Below are 22171 nucleotides of genomic sequence, written 5' to 3'. Positions count from 1 at the left end.
GGTTATGTTTGTTGTTTTGGCAATACCCCTTCCTCAAACTGATGCCCCTCTTTTTCTTTTGTTTGATTTTGTAAAAAAAATGTGGATTATCGTTGTGACGCACAAAAAGTATTCTCTTCGCTTCATAACATTAAGGTTGAACCACTGTAGTCACATTGACTATTTTAACAATGTTTGACTACTTTTCTGGACCTTGAATTGATAATTTCGTTGCTTTCTATTGAGGAGAGAAAACCTCTTCAATTTCATCAAAAATATCTTAATTTCTGTTCCAAAGATAAACAAAGGTCTCATGGGTGTGGAACGACATGAGGGTGAGGAATTAATGACAGAAATTTAATTTTTGGGTCAATTAACCCTTTAATTTAGGAATGTTGTTTTGGAAATAATTTGAAGTTCGACTAAAATTGACAAAAATAAAGCTATATAGAAATATTACATAAAGCTACATAAATACATTCAAAATAACTCATAAAACAGTATATAATTAACACTAAAACAACACTGGAACAATTCATGCATGTAAATGTTTCACTTTTCACTTCAACAACCAACAACCATTGAATTGAAACAAGTCCGCACCCAATGTACGTCACGTTACAGAATGTGTCACTACTTCCGTTACATTGCGATTTTAAAGTTACTTACTTCTGCATATTTATCCCTAGTTACCTCAAATAACACATCCAGTTTAATGGCTCAGACGTTTTAAAGGCCCACTATAGTGCCTTGGAACACGCAGCATTATTCAACGTGTTGACGTAATTTGAACTGAAACAGGAAGACAGGGTGGGACATATTGAACAACTCCTCCTTTTTTAAATAGACAATAGAGTTTTGTTTATATCACAGCCCGGTAAAACCTCAGTTTCCTTCTAATCTCTAACGTTTCTCATCCTAATCTCCTCCATTTTGCTTTAAAATATAGCATTCTGTGCAGAATTAAAAACATTTTGATTTCAGGGAGACTTTAAGGAAACTCCATCACCCCCTCTTGAGTACTGAGGTGTGTTACTGCCACAGTAATGCAAGAACGCATATTAAGTATGTACTCTAAAACAGGGCAGCACTCTCACATTGCACTGACCCAGCGTACACATCTTCGTTTGTGTATTTGCATAAATTACATGTCTGGCTTATAAATAAACATTATCAAAAAAGTTAAAAATATTTCACAATCAGTAGACGACACAAATAGAACACAGACTTGTTCGTCATCTGTCTAGGAGCCAGATGCTACAGGAGAGCTGTGAGCAGCAGGAGAGAGAGACTGATGAAGAGTGAGAGAAAGAGTAACTGGTAAAAAAAAAAAAAAGAGAAAGGTGGAGAGTGAGGCACAAACTGTTGGCATCGCAGCGTGTGGCACCACGAGTCTGTCTGGCACCGCTGACATGTGTGAGTAATGCAAAAAGCATTACACTTTTCACAGGTGACGCACAGTGTGTAGAAACACACAAAGAGCAGGAAAGTCTGCTATTTCTGAAACTAGTATGTAGGTCATTACATCGTCATTCTAAACTAGTACGATTTTCTTGACATTTTGAAGAATGCACCCGTCGCTCTTTTCCATGCGATAATAATGTATAGGCACTGGAGATTTTAAGTGTCAAAACAGATGCAAAATCACCCTAAAAATTAAGCTGCATCCAAATATGTCTATTTCCCTACTTTTTTTTTTATGCAAAAAGCAAGTGAAAAACACAATAAATGGGACAGTATTCATTAAACAGTAGGAGACCTACAGTACTACTTTCGGCGAGATCAGATGGACACTTTACTATCCCATCAGGCCACAGGAGAAGAGTTGTGAATGGCAGTGAAGTGACTTTAGATTGCTGTGACAAAAGATGTGAGATACAAGTGCAACAGTCAAACATGTCTGTCTAGCAAAGAAAGATATAATCTATAATATGACATCAAACCCAGAAAACTAATTCACCGCTGGTTCCCTTGAGATTTTCCTATGGGGTTTTATTATGGGATTTTTCAATTTATGAGTAAAATAAAGCCTGCGATATATAGGTGCTGGTCATATAATTACAATATCATCAAAAAGAAATTTCTTTCACTAATTTCATTCAAAAAGTGAAACTTGTATATTATATTCATTCATTACACACAGACTGATATATTTCAATGTTTATTTCTTTTAATTTTGATGATTATAACTGACAACTAAGGAAAATACCAAATTCAGTATCTCAGAAAATTAGAATATTGTGAAAAGGTTCAATATTGAAGACACTTGGTGCCACACTCTAATCAGCTAATTAACTTAAAACACCTGCAAAGGCCTTTAAATGGTCTCTCAGTCTAGTTCTGTAGGCTACACAATCATGGGGAAGACTGCTGACTTGACAGTTGTCCAAAAGACGACCATTGACACCTTGCACAAGGAGGGCAAGACACAAAAGGTCATTGCAAAAGAGGCTGGCTGTTCACAGAGCTCTGTGTCCAAGCACATTAATAGAGAGGCGAAGGGAAGGAAAAGATGTGGTAGAAAAAAGTGTACAAGCAATAGGGATAACCGCACCCTGGAGAGGATTGTGAAACAAAACCCATTCAAAAATGTGGGGGAGATTCACAAAGATTGGACTGCAGCTGGAGTCAGTGCTTCAAGAACCACTACGCACAGACGTATGCAAGACATGGGTTTCAGCTCACGCATTCCTTGTGTCAAGCCACTCTTGAACAGCAGACAGCGTCAGAAGCGGCTAAAGACAAAAAGGACTGGACTGCTGCTGAGTGGTCCAAAGTTATGTTCTCTGATGAAAGTAAATTTTGCATTTCCTTTGGAAATAAGGGTCCAAGAGTCTGGAGGAAGAGAGGAGAGGCACACAATCCACGTTGCTTGAGGTCCAGTGTAAAGTTTCCACAGTCAGTGATGGTTTGGGGTGCCATGTCATCTGCTGGTGTTGGTTCACTTTGTTTTCTGAGGTCCAAGGTCAATGCAGCCGTATACCAGGACGTTTTACAGCACTTCATGCTTCCTGCTGCTGACCAACTTTATGGAGATGCAGATTTCATTTTCCAACAGGACTTGGCACTTGCACACAGTGCCAAAGCTATCAGTACCTGGTTTAAGAACCATGGTATCCCTGTTCGTAATTGGCCAGCAAACTTAACCCCATAGAAAATCTATGGGGTATTGTGAAGAGGAAGATGCGATATGCCAGACCCAACAATGACTTGAGCAACAAAGAGCTTCAACAAAGAGCTGAAGGCCACTATCAGAGCAACCTGGGCTCTCATAACACCTGAGCAGCGCCACAGACTGATCGACTCCATGGCACGCCGCATTGCTGCAGTAATTCAGGCAAAAGGAGCCCCAACTAAGTATTGAGTGCTGTACATGCTCATACTTTTCATGTTCATACTTTTCAGTTGGCCAAGATTTCTAAAAATCCTTTCTTTGTATTGGTCTTAAGTAATATTCTAATTTTCTGAGATACTGAATTTGGCATTTTCCTTAGTTGTCAGTTATAATCCTCAAAATTAAAAGAAATAAACATTTGAAATATATCAGTCTGTGTGTAATGAATGAATATAATATACAAGTTTCACTTTTTGAGTGGAATTAGTGAAATCAACTTTTTGATGATATTCTAATTATATGACCAGCACCTGTACATAACTTGACGGTACTTCGACGTTTTGTTCTACGACGTAAATTACACACACACCCATATTGAAAATGCGAATTTTGAAGCAGTTATGTTTATTTTTTAAAATGTATGTTTCGTAGTAACTACATGAGACAGTTTGGGGTGTGAGTGTATGCAGTTTACGTGCACATCATATTGCATTTAAGTACAGTATATAAAATGTAATTTCAACTATCAGAAGAGTATGCACATACTTGTACACACACCGCCGGATTTTTGTAACCGCGTATTCTTTATACGTGTGCATTTATTTTTTTGCAATAATTCTGACGTAGAACATGGAAGCACTGCACAGCATTCACTACGTCAACAGCGTAGGAGACTGACATCGAAGACAAAAAGTTGTTGAATAAAGTTATTTTTGTTTTTTTTTTGCGCACAAAAAGAATTCTCGTCGTTTCATAACATTAAGGTTGAACCACTGCAGTCACATGGGCTATTTTAACAATGTCTTTACTACTTTTATGGATCTCAAAAGGTGCAATGACGATGCTGCCTATGTGTGGTTCAGAAACCCTCGGATTTCATCAAAAAATATCTTAATTTGTGTTCAAATGAAGATCTACATGAGGGTGATTAATGAGGGTGAGTAATTAATGACAGAAGTTTCATTTTGGGGTGAACTAGGCTTTTAATCAAAGAACAAAGGTGACAAAGAAAATTACTCTTTTGCAGCTTTAATAAGGATTAATCTATATTTAATTTAGAATTTATGCAGTGCAGACTATTTGATAACTTTATTCAATATATATGTCCTACCTGTTAGACTGGACCTAATATTTATGTGAGGATTGTTCCAAGTTCACTTAAATTGAAATTTATAGTTTTTGAAGCCTAATAAATGTGGGAAAAAATGATAGCTGTAATGACTATAATTAATGTTTAAAATTGGAGAAAAAAATCATTTTCTTAGAGACATCAGTAGCAGTTAGTATCAGTGATACTGGCCATTCATAAAATATACTGTCTTTTTAATGTTTTTTCTACATTAATTTGGAGATTAACTGTGGAATTATTACATTATAATATATATATAGAAAAGTATAAAATGTTTTTAATCACGATTAATCACAGAACAAATTGTGATTAATCTTTTTTTTTTTTTTTGATTGATTGACAGCACTATTTCCAACATTTTATTGAGAAATCTAAAGAAATGTCATAATTGCACAATATATTGGTACCATGTTGGTTATTGTAGATATTTGAGTATTATAATTTGTTTTATTCACTCTTTACATTATTATGAAACAGGAAGCACAAACTACGCAAAAGCAGCAGTCCCTCTGGTGCACTAAGTGTCCGAATTCACTTGCTCGTTTTTATGTGGGCTATATTAGTGGACTAATGAACTTTAGGGGGCAATTTCAGACACGGTTAATGCATCCCCATAAAATAAATGTGGTCCATAAGACTTGTGCACTATACCCCTAATCTTCCGAAGCCATTCCATAACATACCAACCAACATACATTTTTTTATTACATTTTTTAAATTCTTCCTTATAAAGGGTACCAAATAAAATACAACATGTTTAATTGCAAGGGTCAGAAATAGGATGGAACACTACAACTAATATGTTTTGGGTGCAAAAAACTTGAACACTTTAACATTAAATCAATGAAGAGGAATGAGCTGGTGTGCTTAACCAAGTTTTGGTCGAAACCGCTAATTAAATAGGAGGGGTTTGACACATTCTGAAGTTAATGTCCTGCCATCACCAGTTATCGCCAGCCACCTGCCACCTCACGTAAAGTCGATTTAGTGGACTGACAAACTTCACCAGAGTCAAAACCCGACAGACAGGCTCCACGCACACACAGCATCCAGCTCAAAAGACAGGTGCCAACGCTCAGGGCCACGTTAAGGTCGTTTGTACAGCCAACAGCCATTGCCACATACTCCCAACTGGAAACATACCAGTTGCCCGGCAACAGCGGTGACATCAGCAGCCCTCATCACCAAAGCCCCCCACCTCTTCACAGCAGGAGTTGCGTCTTAAAATAGCACACAGATTATTATCAGGTCTCAAAAGCGGCAACCTTTCTTTCATTTTCTGTGTGCTGGATGAGCGTTGCCGCTGAGAATAATAATGAAACGACACATTTACATGTGTGTTTGAGATCGCAAACACATACTGTTTGATTTAAGCAACACACTACAAGGGGCTGTGCTATATTTTTAATATAGCCACTAAAAAGCACATTAACAGTGTTATTTTGGTATTATTTTGATACTATTATAGTATGTATTCATATTTTGAATTAATTATTATTTTAATTAATTAATATTTTCATTTTTCATTCATTTTAATTAAAGTTTTAGTAATTTTGTTATGTGGTTTTGTCATCTAATAGTTATTTCAGGTTTTTTTTTTTTTCAATTCAGAATTTTTAATAGCTAAAGTTTTAGTTACAATAACAACACTGATTATAAATTCTTAATTACCACATTATAAAATTAAGGATATAAAATTGATTTTTAACATTATTTTATTAAGCAATTTAAATACATTTCATTATGATTGCACAATATGTCGGTACCATACTGATTATTTTCGATATTTGAGTATTATTGTTATTGGTCGATATTGGATTCTTCATCATTCATGGCTATTTCTCTTATTTTACATTTTGATTACCTCTGCCGTCATCTAACGCTAACTTAATCTTTAAAAACATTAAACAAATTTCAAAACAAATATCCATTTTTCGTACTGTACACAATAATTCTATGATGCCTACATTCAGCATTTCAAATGATTGATGTTTAGTGTTTCATTTCTATTTAGACAAAACTAAATCTAAATTTCTATTTAGATAAACCATTCTAATAATGTACATATGAAATATAATTATCAGCTTATCGTATTGGCCTTTATGGGTGCACAATTATCATTTGATAGTAGCGGCACTAATGTTGACCAATCAACATTAAGAATACATTTTATAATAACTGCTGTATTCATCCCCAAGATAAAGCATGCCAACGTGTTTCTGTATGTGTTTATATATGTGTGTGTGTGTGTGTGTGAGAGAGACAGAAAAGAGAGAGAGAGAGAGACTGTCACAGCAGCTTGACTCCTGATATTGCGATGCACGCATGAGCCTGGAGAAGTTTGAGCTGGTAATGGCATAGATAATGAAGATTCAAATCACTTCCACTTTATTTCAGAAAAGCATCGCACCAGCGCAACCAAACTGCTGTTACACTACACCTCATCAGCTCTTCTAATCAAATCTCGCTCTGTGCCACTGAACAATTCAAACACGCCGTGGCGTTTGTGTGTTTGCAAGCCGAGGTGGAGATGTGGCTGTTATTTCAAGAAGGGTAATAATACGACTCATCTCGGTGGCGGTGCATAAACGTGCTTTTAATCATGAATTGGATGGAGAGAGGGTGAAATTATAAACGGAGGACGGGACACACACAACCTCATTCATCACATTAAGTACTTTAGCCTCTCTGACCCTGCGCTCACACGTAAACACACTGTTACCGTTCATGCATCAATACAGATCTGACACTGCTTTTAAATCTGTGCTGTCAAATGACACACAAAGAGTTTACAAGTACCCAATAGAAAAATGGATGCGAGAACAAGAGGAGAGGTGATTCGGTTCATTTTGTACAAATATTCTCTGGTCAAGCTCGGCACCTGTTTATTTCTCTGAGATATTTATGAGCTGAATATGTTTTTCAGCCAGTATAGAATGAGGAGGTAACCTAATTCATTATACATGTGATGGTTTATGAATCCTGCTGGCAATAGGGGTGATGAATATCAAAAGAAGTGTACTGTTTTTCAGACAATCCATTTCAGGCTTGCCAGGGAAATAAGGGTGACTTTAAGGTCAGGAACTTGCAACATGAATAAACAAACAACAAAAAGTTGCACCTTTGCCACTTGCCACTTATTTTAGTGAAGCGTACAGAAACTTGGATATGTATCAATCTGTTTTCGTACTGTTTTCAGTTATTTCCTTTCAACTAAGGCAGGGGTGTCCAATCCTGCTCCTGGAGAGCCAATGTCCTGCAGAGTTTAGCTCTGACCACAATGAAACCCACCTGAAGCAGCTACTCAAGGTCTTATAGGCAATCTAGAAACTTCCAGGCAGGTGTGTTGAGGCAAGTTGGAGCTAAGTGGCCCTCCAGGACAGATCCTGAACTAAGGTGTTAGACAGTGCCATTATCAAGTTTTTTTTAAAACATGCCAGACTTGTTCATTTGTTATAATCATTTATACAACAGTTATTTCTGGTTATCGAATCTGTTTGGCTGAGAGCCATGCGATATTCTAGTGAACTGCCAATCTTTTCACCGTTTGTATCACTCCGCCTGAAGCGACTGTCATGGCGGCCGAGCAAATACACCGTATTTTTTACAAATACTACACTTGTTGTACCACAAACTGTAGATTTAAGGCGAGAATGTAGTTGTTTAGACCTGAAATATGTGACTCATATTTAATCATAGCGCCTATTTTACAATTCGTTTAGACGTTTTCGGAGATGCGAGCTCCAGGCCATCAGCGACTGCTCAGTGCTCGTGTACCCGCAAAGAACAGCTTCATCTCGGCCAGTGCATCTTGGATTTGCCGCTGGCTCTTAAACATGAGATATAATTCATTTTGGGTACATAAAAACTTATTAATCTATTACTTGCTCCTGAACAAATTGAATTGGGCTATATTTAACTTGATCATTTAATATTAAGGCTATATTTAACTTGCATCTTGTAAAGCAATGCTTTTGTATTTTTCACTGAATTGTACAATTGTGTTTATTTCATATAGTCATTTTTAATGGCTATTGTTGTTCATTTAAATATTTTTGTTCAATAAATATTATTTTAACTGTCAAAAGTTTGGGATCAGTATGATTTTTTTATGTTTTTGAAAGAAGCCTCTTCTGCTCACCAATGCTGCATTTATTTAACCAAAAACATTGTAAAACAGTAATGTTGTGGAATATTATTGCAATTCAAAATGTTTTCTATTTTAAAATGTTATTTATTAAATATTTATTTATTCATTCCTCTAGTCTTCAGTGTCACATGATCCTTCAGAAATCATTCTACTATGCTGATTTGGTGCTCAAGAAATTACTCCTGTTATTATCAATTTTGAAAACTCTTTTGTGGAAATTCATTTCAGTGTTCTTGAATAGAAAGTTCAAAACAACAGCATTTATTTGAAATAAAACATTTTAAAACATTATAAATGTCCTTACTCTACATTTTTTAAACAAATTGATACACCCCTTCTGGATAAAAACATAGCGATCCCAAACTTTTGAATGGCAGTGTATCTGGATGTAGTACCGCCCACCCTAATCCCAGCTACCATCAATTGAATAGAGTGCCACTCAAACTTGAATCAAACACGTATTTGATCTGTTTAAATCAGACATTACTTGACTCATCATCTGCTGAGAGGAATCACATTATGCCAAACACTGATATCAATACCAGCTGATGTCAACAGCTGAGGATCACCCTTCATCTTAGGCTTTGTTCGGAAATCCATTTGTTTGTACTATGAACAGCAAAAAAAAAAAAAAACTCTATGAAATCCATTTCAAAACCAATTCAAATTGGATGATTTATAGTAAGATCAGATTTGTATAGCAGTGAGTTAGTGTAAGTTAAGTAAATTTGGATGAAATTACAAAATGTGTCATAATTGACAATGTAATGTACTTCTGAAAGAGTCCACAATGACAGCTTACAGTGGTTACAGAAGAACATTTCTTGGTGTTGTGCTGATGCTTAAGTCATTACTATGGCAACTGATGTATACGTGTGAACAATAAGTCTGAATCTAAGAAAACAGATATGATTGACTGTGAACAATGCCTTAAAAGACAAGAAGTGCATTATGAAACAGGCAATAGGAAATTACAGCAGGAATGAACCTGAGTGTGGCAGTGACTCACCAGTTTGCCACCAGTGATCCAGCACTGGGACTCCAAAACTCCTCTTGGCCCATTCGAGGGTCTCTATATCACAGCGCTCTCCGGCAACAAACAAGTTCCTCAGCCTACAAAAAGAAAAAAAACAGCTCTTAGAAAGTCTATAAACTTCAGAGCAGTCTCATGTGTCCCCGAAGATTTTGCGGGAAAAAAAATGTGTGAAGAGAAACCTGCATTAAATATTTACTTAACTCATTCTTGTAGTAAAGAAACAAGAAGAACTGACAAGCGGTGATTGGATGAAGCACAGCGGGTGAAAAGGTGAGGACTCACTGTTCCTGACATCAATCCTCAAACAAGGAGTGGATTAAACCGTGCTGCGGGTGGTCACATCACACAATCCTTTCATCATCTCAAGTCTACAGTAAACTACACCCGTAATACCGAAGGGATGCTCACTAAGGAGCAAAGTCAAAACATCTTTTCATCACTGAAGCATGTTTGAAATGCTAATACAGTAAGAGAATTCGACTGATTTGGTAGCTTGACAAGCACAAACTAAGCTAAGACATAAAGTTGATTTATTTTTAGACTCTCTTTGCATTTGCATTCAATTCAAAATGCTACTACAAATGCTACTACTAATGCAAATAAAAATGTTCCAAATACAAATAAAAATATAACTGCAAGCAGCAATTAAGGGGCCAAGCACAACAGAAGCAAGCAAGGAAGCTAGCAGCAGACCAACAATGTCATAATGGACAATGATAGCAACTGAGACAAAGACACTGTATGTCAAACAGACCAACAGTACTGTAGTTAGAGCCAATTTCATGTTTTATTCAATTATAGTGCCACCAAGTGGTGCAGTCCCACTGCTTTTTTTTGTGTGTCCTCAGAGTGCCCCCATACATAAGCTTGTCAAATTTGGTGAAAATATCTAATTTCGTTTACGAGTCATATATATTTATAGGTATAAACACATAAAAAAACTAACATTATGAAATTACTATCAAAATGTTGACATTTGGCCATTAGCACATAGCCAACAACCTATGTTTTTGATTTTCCTATGGTGGTTTCGTCTCGATCGGACTAACGGTTTCAAAGACATTTACGAAAGTTGTTTAAACGCTAAATCACAATGTTGCACTAACTATAAGGCAAAACCTAGCATGTTTGGTATCGTTGGACTCGGCAAGGATTCAGCAATCTCAGGAGATGACTCCCGTGAAAATAAGTCAATCACATTTAAAGCAGAACTCAGCAAGATTTGCGAAGGTCCCCCTACAGTTTCCTTCAGTGAATCACACTGTCGTAAATACTCCAAGCGCAGCTCTGAACTACAACGACTACAACGCTCACCAGCGCAGTAGTTTTGCAAATACAGTACAAGAAAGAGGAGGTGGGTAATTTGCAAATACAGTTCACTCCGTGGAGGTGGGTAATTTTAGAAATTGTCTTATAAAGTCATAATATATACATTGTTTTTGAATTACCGTAAAGCATTTTGTCACTCTCGCGTGAACGTGAACATGAGGCGAGATTGTTTCGGGTCGGTGCAGCTCAACTTGCAAGTGCTGTATTCTGGCGTAGACGTGCCAGATGGGGTTAGTGTTCGCCTCAAACACACCACTACAAGTCAATTACCCATCGTAAGGACTTAGAAAACTATTTATGAAGGTAAAAAAAAGTTACTTAGTTCTGCTTTAAAAGTTAGAAGCATGTAATTATTTCGCTGGTACAAAACTTCTCAGGGTCCTTCAGGGCATCGTGCCGATGACCCATACCGAGTTTTGTAACGATACGCTAATGTGTTCATAAAATACAGCATTTTACTACAAAATCCAAAATGCATTCGACTCAGTATGCTGCTCCGAATCTAAAGAGACACATTTTATGATTTTTGGGCAAACCGTTGAGAAGTTATAAGCAAAAAGAGCCATTTTTCATATCTCCGGACCAGTAGGTCCGAAACACTGCATGTAGCCTCAGGTCATGCTTGTGATAACATGTACCAAGTTTGGTCTGAATGAGATAAAGCATTGCAGAGATACAACCTTACGTCTATTTTGGCAAGCACTATGTAAAATTCATTCACGTGTTTGTCGAAAATGGTTTGACAAATCGACTTGAATTCCATAACTTTTTGTCAGCATGGTCTGAAGATGATCTGGTTCAATTTTCATGAAAATCGGAGCAACGGCCTAGGAGTTCGAAAAAGTAGTTTTTTTTTTGGAAAGTTTAAAATTGCTGAAAAATTTACATGACGTGTTTTTTTTTATTGTAACATCTGATTAACAACTTATTAATTCATAAATGACTAATAATTAATTATATAAACAATAATTAATTTAATAATTAACTGACTAGATTGAAGGTTTTGACGTTTTATACAACGTTATAAAAATAGGCCTATATAATTTACTTTTATAAAACAAAACAAATAATGACTTTGAAAAGCCACATCTGGAAGCAAATTTTGATACTTAATAAAATAAAAAGTTAATTGCAGACAATGGATTTTGCAGATAGATAACGGCACAGTATATACAACAAGTTTAACAAAAACATACTGGAAAAATTTAATATATGAATGTAATAACTACTGTATCAATCAAATGCAAATAAATATAATGATACAGGTAGTAATTTGTATTATATCTTAAATGTATATATTTCATTTATATTACACTGGGAACCTCAATTTCAAGATTTCCCCCCAAACCCCACATGGTTCATGAAAATTAATGAGTTTATTACAAATACGGAAGATTTATACTAGTGCACAATGCTATTCTAAAGTCTAATTTTGTTGCATATTATTTATATTTTCATAAAACAGTTAAGAAACAACTTAATGTTTAGAATATTTGAATAAAGTAAAACAATTTGTAATAGAATTTGTATTTGGAGGCAAATCTCTTGACACATCTTACCCCAACGCTTCTGATACAACTACCGTTTTAAGTATAATGTTTCATGGCTAATCTTTAGCCAAATAATTTACCTGTTGTTTTTTTTGTTTGTTTTTTGTTTTTTAAATTGGCAAATTCACCAACAAGTACTGATATATATTTTATATTTCTAAAATTTTACAACCTGAATAAATTTACTTTGCAACAAAATTCATTTCACCTGCCACATAGAAAATTTAGTTTGACATGCAAAAAAAAAAAAAACAGTTTAACGTGTGCACAGTTCACTAGATTAAAAGGACAACACATCTTACCACAATCTCCTCTATATGATCCCCCTCCATAACTGAATCTCTCTGAGTCAGTGTTTATGATCAAGTAACCATATTAAAGTTCCTTTCCCTGTTTCACTTCAGGGTCAAACAATGCAGAAGCTATTCAATTACCAAGTTCACATACGAGTCAAGGTCACATACGCGTGATCTGCATTACAACAAGCTGGAGTCTGTTGGGGTCAAAACACCATACACTAGCACACACCTTCTCTCCCCCCACATCTCAATGCCTGTCATGTTCAGAGGCACAATCATTTGCCAGTGAACAGCATGTACTTTGGCCCGCCCTCATACACTAGTTGTATCTGAGACTAGAAGAGTTTGTGTTGTGGATATGTCAAGAAGACGCATTTTTCTGCTCTGCAAAAGCAAATCCACTTTGCATGCACTTCAAAAGGATGAGGACTCGTGCTCTAATTAATATGGTGAAACCAACGCGATCGTTACTGATTATATCACTGTTTATAAAATGGTTCGTTCCTGTCCTTGTCCTATGTTCCTAATAAACATATGTATTATCTTGTCCTTTTAACAGTTAAGGGGTTTTCCCATGACTGACAGCGATAGTCAAAGCATTTGACAGTTGCATCTTGTTCCGTGTTCACAACAATTCAGTCTTTTCAATGTAAAAGTCTTTGCTACTGACTGACTCACTCATAAAGACAGTCTTTGCCGCCATCTACTGGCATAATAATGTAATTTCTGTTGCTGTTCACGGTCAGGGACTATTTTTCCGGCGGAAGGAAGGCTTTTAGTGATTTTACTTCATGAAAGTTGCATTGATACATATTTTTGGCTTTAATATTTGTATTTTGCAGTAACCGTTTTATAAAAGCAATAAGGTGCTAGTGCTGAAGGGGTTGCAGGCACTTCGCATCGTGCCTAACAACGCCCTTCAGCCATGACTTATTCACGATACAGCACAGCCTCTCATACCTTATTGCTTACGTATACAAGTGCTGAGGAAATTCAGATATGGTAATTGACGTTTCGTTTCCGATACGCACTAGAAGGAGACCAATCACAAAAGACTGGGTCACCTGACCAATCAGAGAAGACCAGGCTCTCGGAAACAGTGTTAATGTCGTTGACGAATAATTTGTTACAATTTAAACTCCATTGTTTCCTCCTTCTTATATAAATCTCATTTGTTTAAAAGACCTCCGAAGAACAGGCGAATCTCAACATAACACCGACTGTTACGTAACAGTCGGGATCATTAATATGTACGCCCCCAATATTTGCATATGCCAGCTCATGTTCAAGGCATTAGACAAGGGCAGGATGTGCACAGCTGAATCATCAGACTAGGTAAGCAAGCAAGAACAATAGTGAAAAATGGCAGATGGAGCGATAATAACTGACATGATCCATGATAACATGATATTTTTAGTGATATTTGTAAACTGTCTTTCTAAATGTTTCGTTAGCATGTTGCTAACGTACTGTTAAATGTGGTTAAAGTTACCATTGTTTCTTATTGTATTCACGGAGACAAGAGCCGTCGCTATTTTCATTTTTAAACATTTGCAGTCTGTATAATTCATAAACACAACTTCATTCTTTATAAATCTCTCCAACAGTGTAGCATTAGCCGTTAGCCACGGAGCACAGCCTCAAACTCATTCAGAATCAATGTAAACATCCAAATAAATACAATACTCACATAATCCGATGCATGCATGCAGCATGCATGACGAACACTTTGTAAAGATCCATTTTGAGGGTTATATTGTATATTGTTATATTGTATTGTTAGAGAAATGCTTACTTAATGCATTACAATTTAACTAAACCCTTTAGATTTTAGTCGACTAAAACTAAAACAATTTACAATGACTATAAACTAAATGGCATTTTAGTCAAAAGACTATGACTAAAACTAAATCAAAATTTGGGAGGGGTTTAGAGAGAACAGATCTTTTATGGAACTGTTTCAGACACTGTGAGAAAAGACGTGATGCTGCAATGTAAATTATGAGAAAATGAAACTGTTTTTTGACCATGGATGCATGTTCACATATTGTAGGAGACCTCCAAAACAAAATTAGGAACCTTTAAAATAGCATAATGGGGAACTTTAATGAAACAAAAACTGAGTGACATTGCAGCTTACTGTAAAGAAAAAAAGCTCATGACAACATGAAAATAACACTGATGTATATCAAGGATAATTCACTATATTGTGCAAAAGTGTAAGTAGGCAAAAAGACTGCACTACAACTTGTGCAACAATGGTATCCATTTGCAACAGTATGTTTACAAATCCATGGATGTATTAGATTCAGGAATCCAGGTGGACATATCTATCGCAGCGACCTGCTGCAGGTGTGGGTTAACATCGGCCCTATGATCTTGGTGAGAGGGCAGATCCTGATCTTACAGTGTTCGCTGTAGATTCTCTGAGCTGGAAAATTCTATTGAATTGAGTCGTGCCCTCTGGCATGCATTTAAACCCACACTGAGAGCAGCAGGTTATAGCGCAGACATGAGAGACACACTCCAGGACTGAGAGCCTATGCTTTTGTGCAAAAGTCACGCATTGCATGGCTCCTTTGGGTTGAGCTGAATTGCCCTTCCTTCCATTTCATCTTTGCAAATGTCTGTCATGCTTGTGTCATTTAAGTACAAAAATAAAAAATGGCTTAAGTATTCATTAAAGGGATAGTTGGCCAAAAAATGAACATTTTGCCATCAATTAATTTACCCTCAAATTGTTCCAAACCTGTTCACAAAAGAAGATGTTTTAAAGAATGTTGGTAACCAGACAGTTGACGGTAGCCATTGACTTCAATACTATTGTTTTTTTCCCCCTTACCATGAAAGTCAATGGCTACCATCAACTATCTGGTTACCAACATTCTTTAAAATATCTTCTTTTGTGTTCAACAGATGTAAGAAATTCATAAAGGTTTGGAACAACTTGAGGGTGAGTAAATGATGACAGAATTTTCATTTTTGGGTGAACTATCCCTTTAAGGGTCATAGCATAATAATTACGCCAGCAAAATAAAGCCAGTTTAAAAGGAAATAATGGCCTTGTGTTTATTTTTCTAGTGAAAAATATAACTTCATTATTGCTACTAGGATTTACATAAGCCAAGTGTGGAAAAAACACAACTGATTTTTATGCAGCATAAATATTCATGAGGTGTCAAAAAATGTAAATGAGCACCATCTACTAAATGACAATCTCTATTATGCTATTATTAATCTAGCTGGGTCCACTATGCTCATAAAATTGTATTGTGTATTATAAAAGATTTCCGTTAAAGTAAATTGTGTTATAAGTTTCAAGTTTCTATTAATCAAGAATCCTGGAATAAATAAATAAATGAACTATATATATATATATATATATATATATATATATATATATATATATATATATATATATATATATATATATATATAATAAGAAATGTTATCATAACAAATAATAATACAATGAGAAATCAAAAATACAATAAAACGTAATTATTTATTTTAATTTATTTAATTATAAGAATATAAGAATTCAAAACATTCATAATGTTTTCAAAAAATAAAATAAAGTCCACAATTTAAATGAAGTCAGGCACATGACCACCCATATTTACATGATAAAGACAGTCATTCAAATCAGAAACTCTGTGATAAAGAAATAATGAGAAAGCTGGATGGATACTACTGTACTAATCCTAAATTCTATGAGAACTGGCTGAACTGGCTTTTACTCTGATCTTAAACATTAGTAGGGCACATTTCAGCACAAATTATGTTGTGAATCTGCCAAAATTTAATGCAGGCTTTGCAAAGAGGCTGTTATTACTGGATGGGGCAGTTCAAAAGTGCAGCACATTACATGCGAGTATTAAAAGAACCGCAGCAGGAGAGTCAAATTTATTACTGAGCACATGACAGATGATGAGGATATTAAAAGGTAAAGCTGCATGATTTATATACAGGCTAAGTAAGTTTAGTTCATGCTCAGATGAAGTGAAGATGTCGTTGTTTAAAGCATATTGTACACCACTTTATACTACTCATTTGTGGATAAACTGTAGGATAGCAAGCTTACAGAGACTTCAAGTTGCTTACAATGATGCAATGACTATTCTTTTAAAGAGACCTAGATTTCACAGTACAAGTGAAATGTGTGTGGTTGCAGGAGTTAATACTTTTGAAGCAGTTTAACCAAATCTTAAGTATAAATTTCTTTGCTGGCTTAAAGGTGCTAAAGAGGATATTTTCGTCGACTGAGAAACCAAAGACTGTTAGGCCGCATTTACACTGCAAGTCTTAATGCACAGATCCGATCTTTTGACCATATCCGATTTTTTTGGACGACTTGCTTACATTTCTTTTAAAAGTGACCTGTATCGGATGTGTCCTTTTTACACTGCACTTGGCGAAACGTACCAAAAATAACCTATTTGACATCACAAATCAATTTCAATGGTACATTGAGCTTAATTTATTGACATGAATTCATATAGAAACCCTCTTAATGCAATAGTTACATCCCTGCATAAAAATAATACAAATTCTTCACGACAGTATACGTACGCAGCTCTGCTGGAAGCGTGTGAGTTGAAGAATACTCGGGTACGGGTAGATATTCACAGCTTCTTGGGCTCGAATCCGCCATCCTACAGGGAGTGCAGAATTATTAGGCAAGTTGATTTTCTGATCATATTTTTTTCCCAAGCACATTTTACCAATTCCAATCCACATCAATCTTAATAACTACTATTAATATTGTTTTTAATCATTTATAAGTGATATATAATTGTTCATGAAGGCTGGAAATGAAAAATGCCTTATATTCAGGTGTGCAGAATTATTAGGCAAGTTTTCTTTTACAGGCAAAATGAGCCAAAAAAGAGATTTAACTCAGACTGAAAAGTCAAAAATTATTAAATACTCATGAGAAGGACGCAATACTAATGCAATACTAGAAATTGCAAAGTTAAAGCATGACCAAGGGACAGCAAAATGCTCATTGGGTCAGCGGGGTCAGACAACAACAGGTGGAAAAGAAAAGACACATGTTAACTGCAAAATAATTAAGAATTAAGGTGAAGAATTAAGTGTGAAACCATCAGGAACCCTTTAGTCTCCAGCGCCACCATTTTCCAGAGCTGCAACCTACCTGGAGTCTCCAGAAGTGCAAGGTGTTAGGATCTCAGAGACTTAGGTTAGCTAAAGAATCCTAAAAAATGACCTGCACTTGATAAGAATCACAAGCTGAAGTGTTATAAAATACATGAAGACTGGGTTTTAATAGGGCTTATAGACAGACAGCTTGAGAATGACTCCTGATGGACCAGCACCACATCCTCTTGTACCACTGTTTGAAGAATTTATCCAGAATCTGGCAGTAAGGTGTTTGAGTTCACTTTTAGTCCATCTCTTATCCTGAAATGTCTGTCTTGCAGAGATGGACTAAAAATGATCTTCCAAAACTTACTGCCAGATTCTGGAAGATAAATTCTTCAAACAGTGGTACAAGAGGATGTGGTGCTGGTCCTTCAGGAGTCACTCTCAAGCTGTCTGTTTATAAGGCCTATAAAAACCCAGTCTTCATGTATTTTATAACACTTCAGCTTGTGATTCTTATCAAGTGCGGGTCATTTTTTAGGATTCTTTAGCTAACCTAAGTCTCTGAGATCCTGAGACCTTGCACTTCTGGAGACTCCAGGTAGGTTGCAGTTCTGGAAAATGGTGGCGCTGGAGACTAAAGGGTTCCTGATGGTTTCACACTTAATTCTTCACCTTAATTCTTAATTATTTTGCTGTTAACGTGTCTTTTCTTTTCCAGCTGTTTTTGTATGACCCCGCTGACCCAATGAGCATTTTGCTGTCCCTTGGTCATGCTTTAACTTTGCAATTTCTAGTATTGCATTAGTATTGCGTCCTTCTCATGAGTATTTAATAATTTTTGACTTTTCAGTCTGAGTTAAATCTCTTTTTTGGCTCATTTTGCCTGTAAAAGAAAACTTGCCTAATAATTCTGCACACCTGAATATAAGGCATTTTTCATTTCCAGCCTTCATGAACAATTATATATCACTTATAAATGATTAAAAACAATATTAATAGTAGTTATTAAGATTGATGTGGATTGGAATTGGTAAAATGTGCTTGGGAAAAAAATATGATCAGAAAATCAACTTGCCTAATAATTCTGCACTCCCTGTATACTAGGTTTTTTTTTTTTTTTTTGTCATTAAAACAAATGCATTCATCAGTGATTGTATATCAAGGGCAGTTGCAAGTTTGTGTGCTTTTTATTTTGTGGTTTCAATGGAACGAATAGGGACTGAAGCACGCGTCTGTGCACGAGCCTTCGTCACTGACAACAGTGACAACGAACACTCAGTGTGATTTGAAGAGCAACACATTTCAACGTCAGATCGCCTCTTATTTAACACAAACAAATTAAATTAATAATCTGCCAGTCAACTAGAGATGTTCCGTTTGTTATAGGTATGTCTGTACCGCGAAATGTTAAAAAACCCTCACTTTTCAATGACGCAGGAGTCGCATTTACAGGGGAATATCCGATCTGTCCACTTACACTGCAGGCGCAAACGCACGTATCCGATTCATATCTGATTTATAACCACATATGAATGAGGCCTGAAACCGATCTGTGAAAATCGGAATCCATGCGCTTTTTTCCTGCTTACACGGTCGCGACTCATATCCGATCTGTGCCACATGGGAGGAAAAAATCGGAATTGGGTCACTTGAACCGTGCAGTGTAAATGGGGCCTTAGTGAATTTTTGAAATGAGCGCATGCGTAAGAACAACCCCCCTACTTCACAGCTCATTTCGAGGGAACGCCTCCCAAAACTCGTGCACGAGTATTGGAACACGAGTGTTTACCACCGGCATTCGCTGTGTCGTGTTAGTGGATTCATTATGTCAGACTCACCGCAGGTAACTCATAATATGCAGTTGTTACTCCTGTCTCCTGACAAAAACATTGCATGTGGAGCCTGTGGAGTGTGGAAAGTTACTGGAGCGCGCAGCCGCGCTCGTCTCTCACAAGGAACGTCACGGCAGTGATTGACAAGCCAGAGGGCCAATCGTATACGCGATGATCGCATAAACGATTGGCTGATGTTTTTAAGGCCCTACCTCGTGCACAGATGATGTATATTAATATTATTCCTTTCAGTGCACCTAATAAATAGTCTTTTATCAGTTAGTAAAGACAGTTTCAAGTAATATTGCAAAAATGTATAAAACAAAACATCCTCTTTAGCACCTTTAATGCTTCCAAAAAAGAAAATAATGTGGGCTTATCGTATATAAGGGTCAGTACTACACGCTATTGATCCAAGGTGTGGAGACATTGATTTGTAACCTTTTTATTTATTTATTTTGCTGTTGTATTTTGTTCATTTTATGTATTGTGTGTTTTTAATTTGGGCCTTGAGTCTGTAATAAAGTGTGATGATGAGGAGAATGAAAATGGTCACGTCCAGTAAAGCTACATTCAGTTTTTTGCGCAATAAAGCTTGATTAACATTGTAGATCATAGGGATAAAAGGGTAAAGCTACAGTATACCTCCACCACACATCAATGTGATTCGTTTTCTGATTATTTTTCTCCAGGGTGAGAGCTTTCATAACCATCTATTAACTGGATGTTTATGTAAATGATTAATGACCATGTGACTGAGCCTTTAAACTGGCACTGAATAGTTATTACAGGCAGAATATCATTTGAGTGCAAGAAAGAAAAGGAATTGCTGCTCCGTAATGAAGCGGTACTTTAGTTTAAATCAAAGCCATAACCATTGTATAGCAGCTCTATACTGCTTTATTGAAACACATCCATTACTATCACCATGGTAACTGCACTTTTTTTGCCCCCCAAATGCACTGTCACAGCATACAGCAACATAGTGTTTGTAGACAAACATCCACACAAGAATCAACACTGTAATGGCATTTCTATTACACTAAAAAAGATCCATAGAATGCCTATGCTAAATTTTGCTGGACAAAGTAATGATTTGGGGGACAAAACAGTGGCAAAAGACATAAGATAAAATGGAAAACGATGTATTTAGAACTACTATTTTAATTTAGGTGTCTACAATGTTGCTCCCCAAACTGCGACTAAGCAGGGAAATGACTTGACCAAGCTGTGAACTGTTTTTGCATTATTTAAAAATTCATCACCATTAACATAACTGGCCCTTCATTGCTAAGTCCCATTCATTTAAGATCGCACTCAATCAGATAATACAGAAGCCTTGCTTTTGTGTGGGAAAGAAAGTATACTGAATGAAAGCCTGATGTCCAATAAGTCACCATTTCTTTTGAAATATAAGCGGACAAACAGCACAATAGTGATGTGCAAAAAATATTTAAATGTACCAAGGCTGATGTTTATATTGTAAAGTGGCCCCAAAAAGTATTTGGATACTTAAAGGGTTAGTTCACCCAAAAATGAAAATTCTGTCATTTATTACTCACCCTCATGCCGTCCCACACCTGTAAGTTGATCTTCAGAACCTTCCAAAAACTTTGTTGATCTTCGGAACTCAAATTAAGATATTTTTGTTGAAATCCGATGGCTCTGTGAGGCCTGCATAGCCAGCAATGACATTTCCTCTCTCAAGATCATTTAATGTACTAAAAACATATTTAAATCAGTTCATGTGAGTACAGTGGTTCAATATTAATATTATAAAGTGACGAGAATATTTTTGGTGCACCAAAAAAAAACCCAAAATAACGACTTATTTAGTGATGACCGAATTCAAAACACTGCTTCAGGAAGATTCGGAGCACAAATGAATCAGTGTATCAAATCATGATTCGGATCGCGTGTCAAACCGCCAAACTGCTGAAATCACGTGACTTTGGCACTCCGAACAGCAGATTCCATACACTGATTCATTTGTGCTCCGAAACTTCCTGAAGCATTGTTTTGAAATCGGCCATCACTAAATGTAGTTAATTACTAAAGTCATTATTTTGGGTTTTTTTGGCGCTCGAAAAATATTCTCGTCGCTTTATAATATTAATATTGAACCACTGTACTCACATGAACTGATTTAAATATGTTTTTAGTACATTACTGGATCTTGAGAGAGGAAATGTCATTGCTGGCTATGAAGGCCTCACTGAGCCATCGGATTTCAACAAAAATATCTTAATTTGTGTTCAGAAGATTAACGAAGGTCTTACGGGTGTGAAACGGCATGAGCGTGAGTAATTAATGACAGAATTTACATTTTTGGGTGAACTAACCCTTTAATCCACAATTAAAAATGTATTTTGTATCATATAACAAAATAGCATATTTTAAACAAAACATTTTCAAACAAAACAT

General features: G+C 36.1%; 1 protein-coding gene across 10 annotated transcripts in view; it reads right to left on the bottom strand.

Annotated features, from left to right (window-relative positions):
* Positions 1 to 22171, bottom strand: part of acss3 (acyl-CoA synthetase short chain family member 3) — a 162349-nt gene that overhangs the window by 36700 nt on the left and 103478 nt on the right. For all 10 annotated transcript variants that reach the window (XR_007179757.1, XM_048157049.1, XM_048157053.1 and 7 more), the window contains one exon: positions 9602 to 9705. Coding sequence is in view for 9 of the 10 variants with exons in the window: in XM_048157049.1 (XP_048013006.1) it covers positions 9602 to 9705 (104 nt within the window). In the remaining variant the exon portion in view is untranslated. The remainder of the gene's footprint in view (positions 1 to 9601; positions 9706 to 22171) is intronic.

The sequence above is a fragment of the Megalobrama amblycephala genome, linkage group LG14, assembly GCF_018812025.1.
Source record: "Megalobrama amblycephala isolate DHTTF-2021 linkage group LG14, ASM1881202v1, whole genome shotgun sequence".
Taxonomy (NCBI): domain Eukaryota; kingdom Metazoa; phylum Chordata; class Actinopteri; order Cypriniformes; family Xenocyprididae; genus Megalobrama; species Megalobrama amblycephala.
This window is presented reverse-complemented; position numbering and strand designations above follow the sequence as displayed.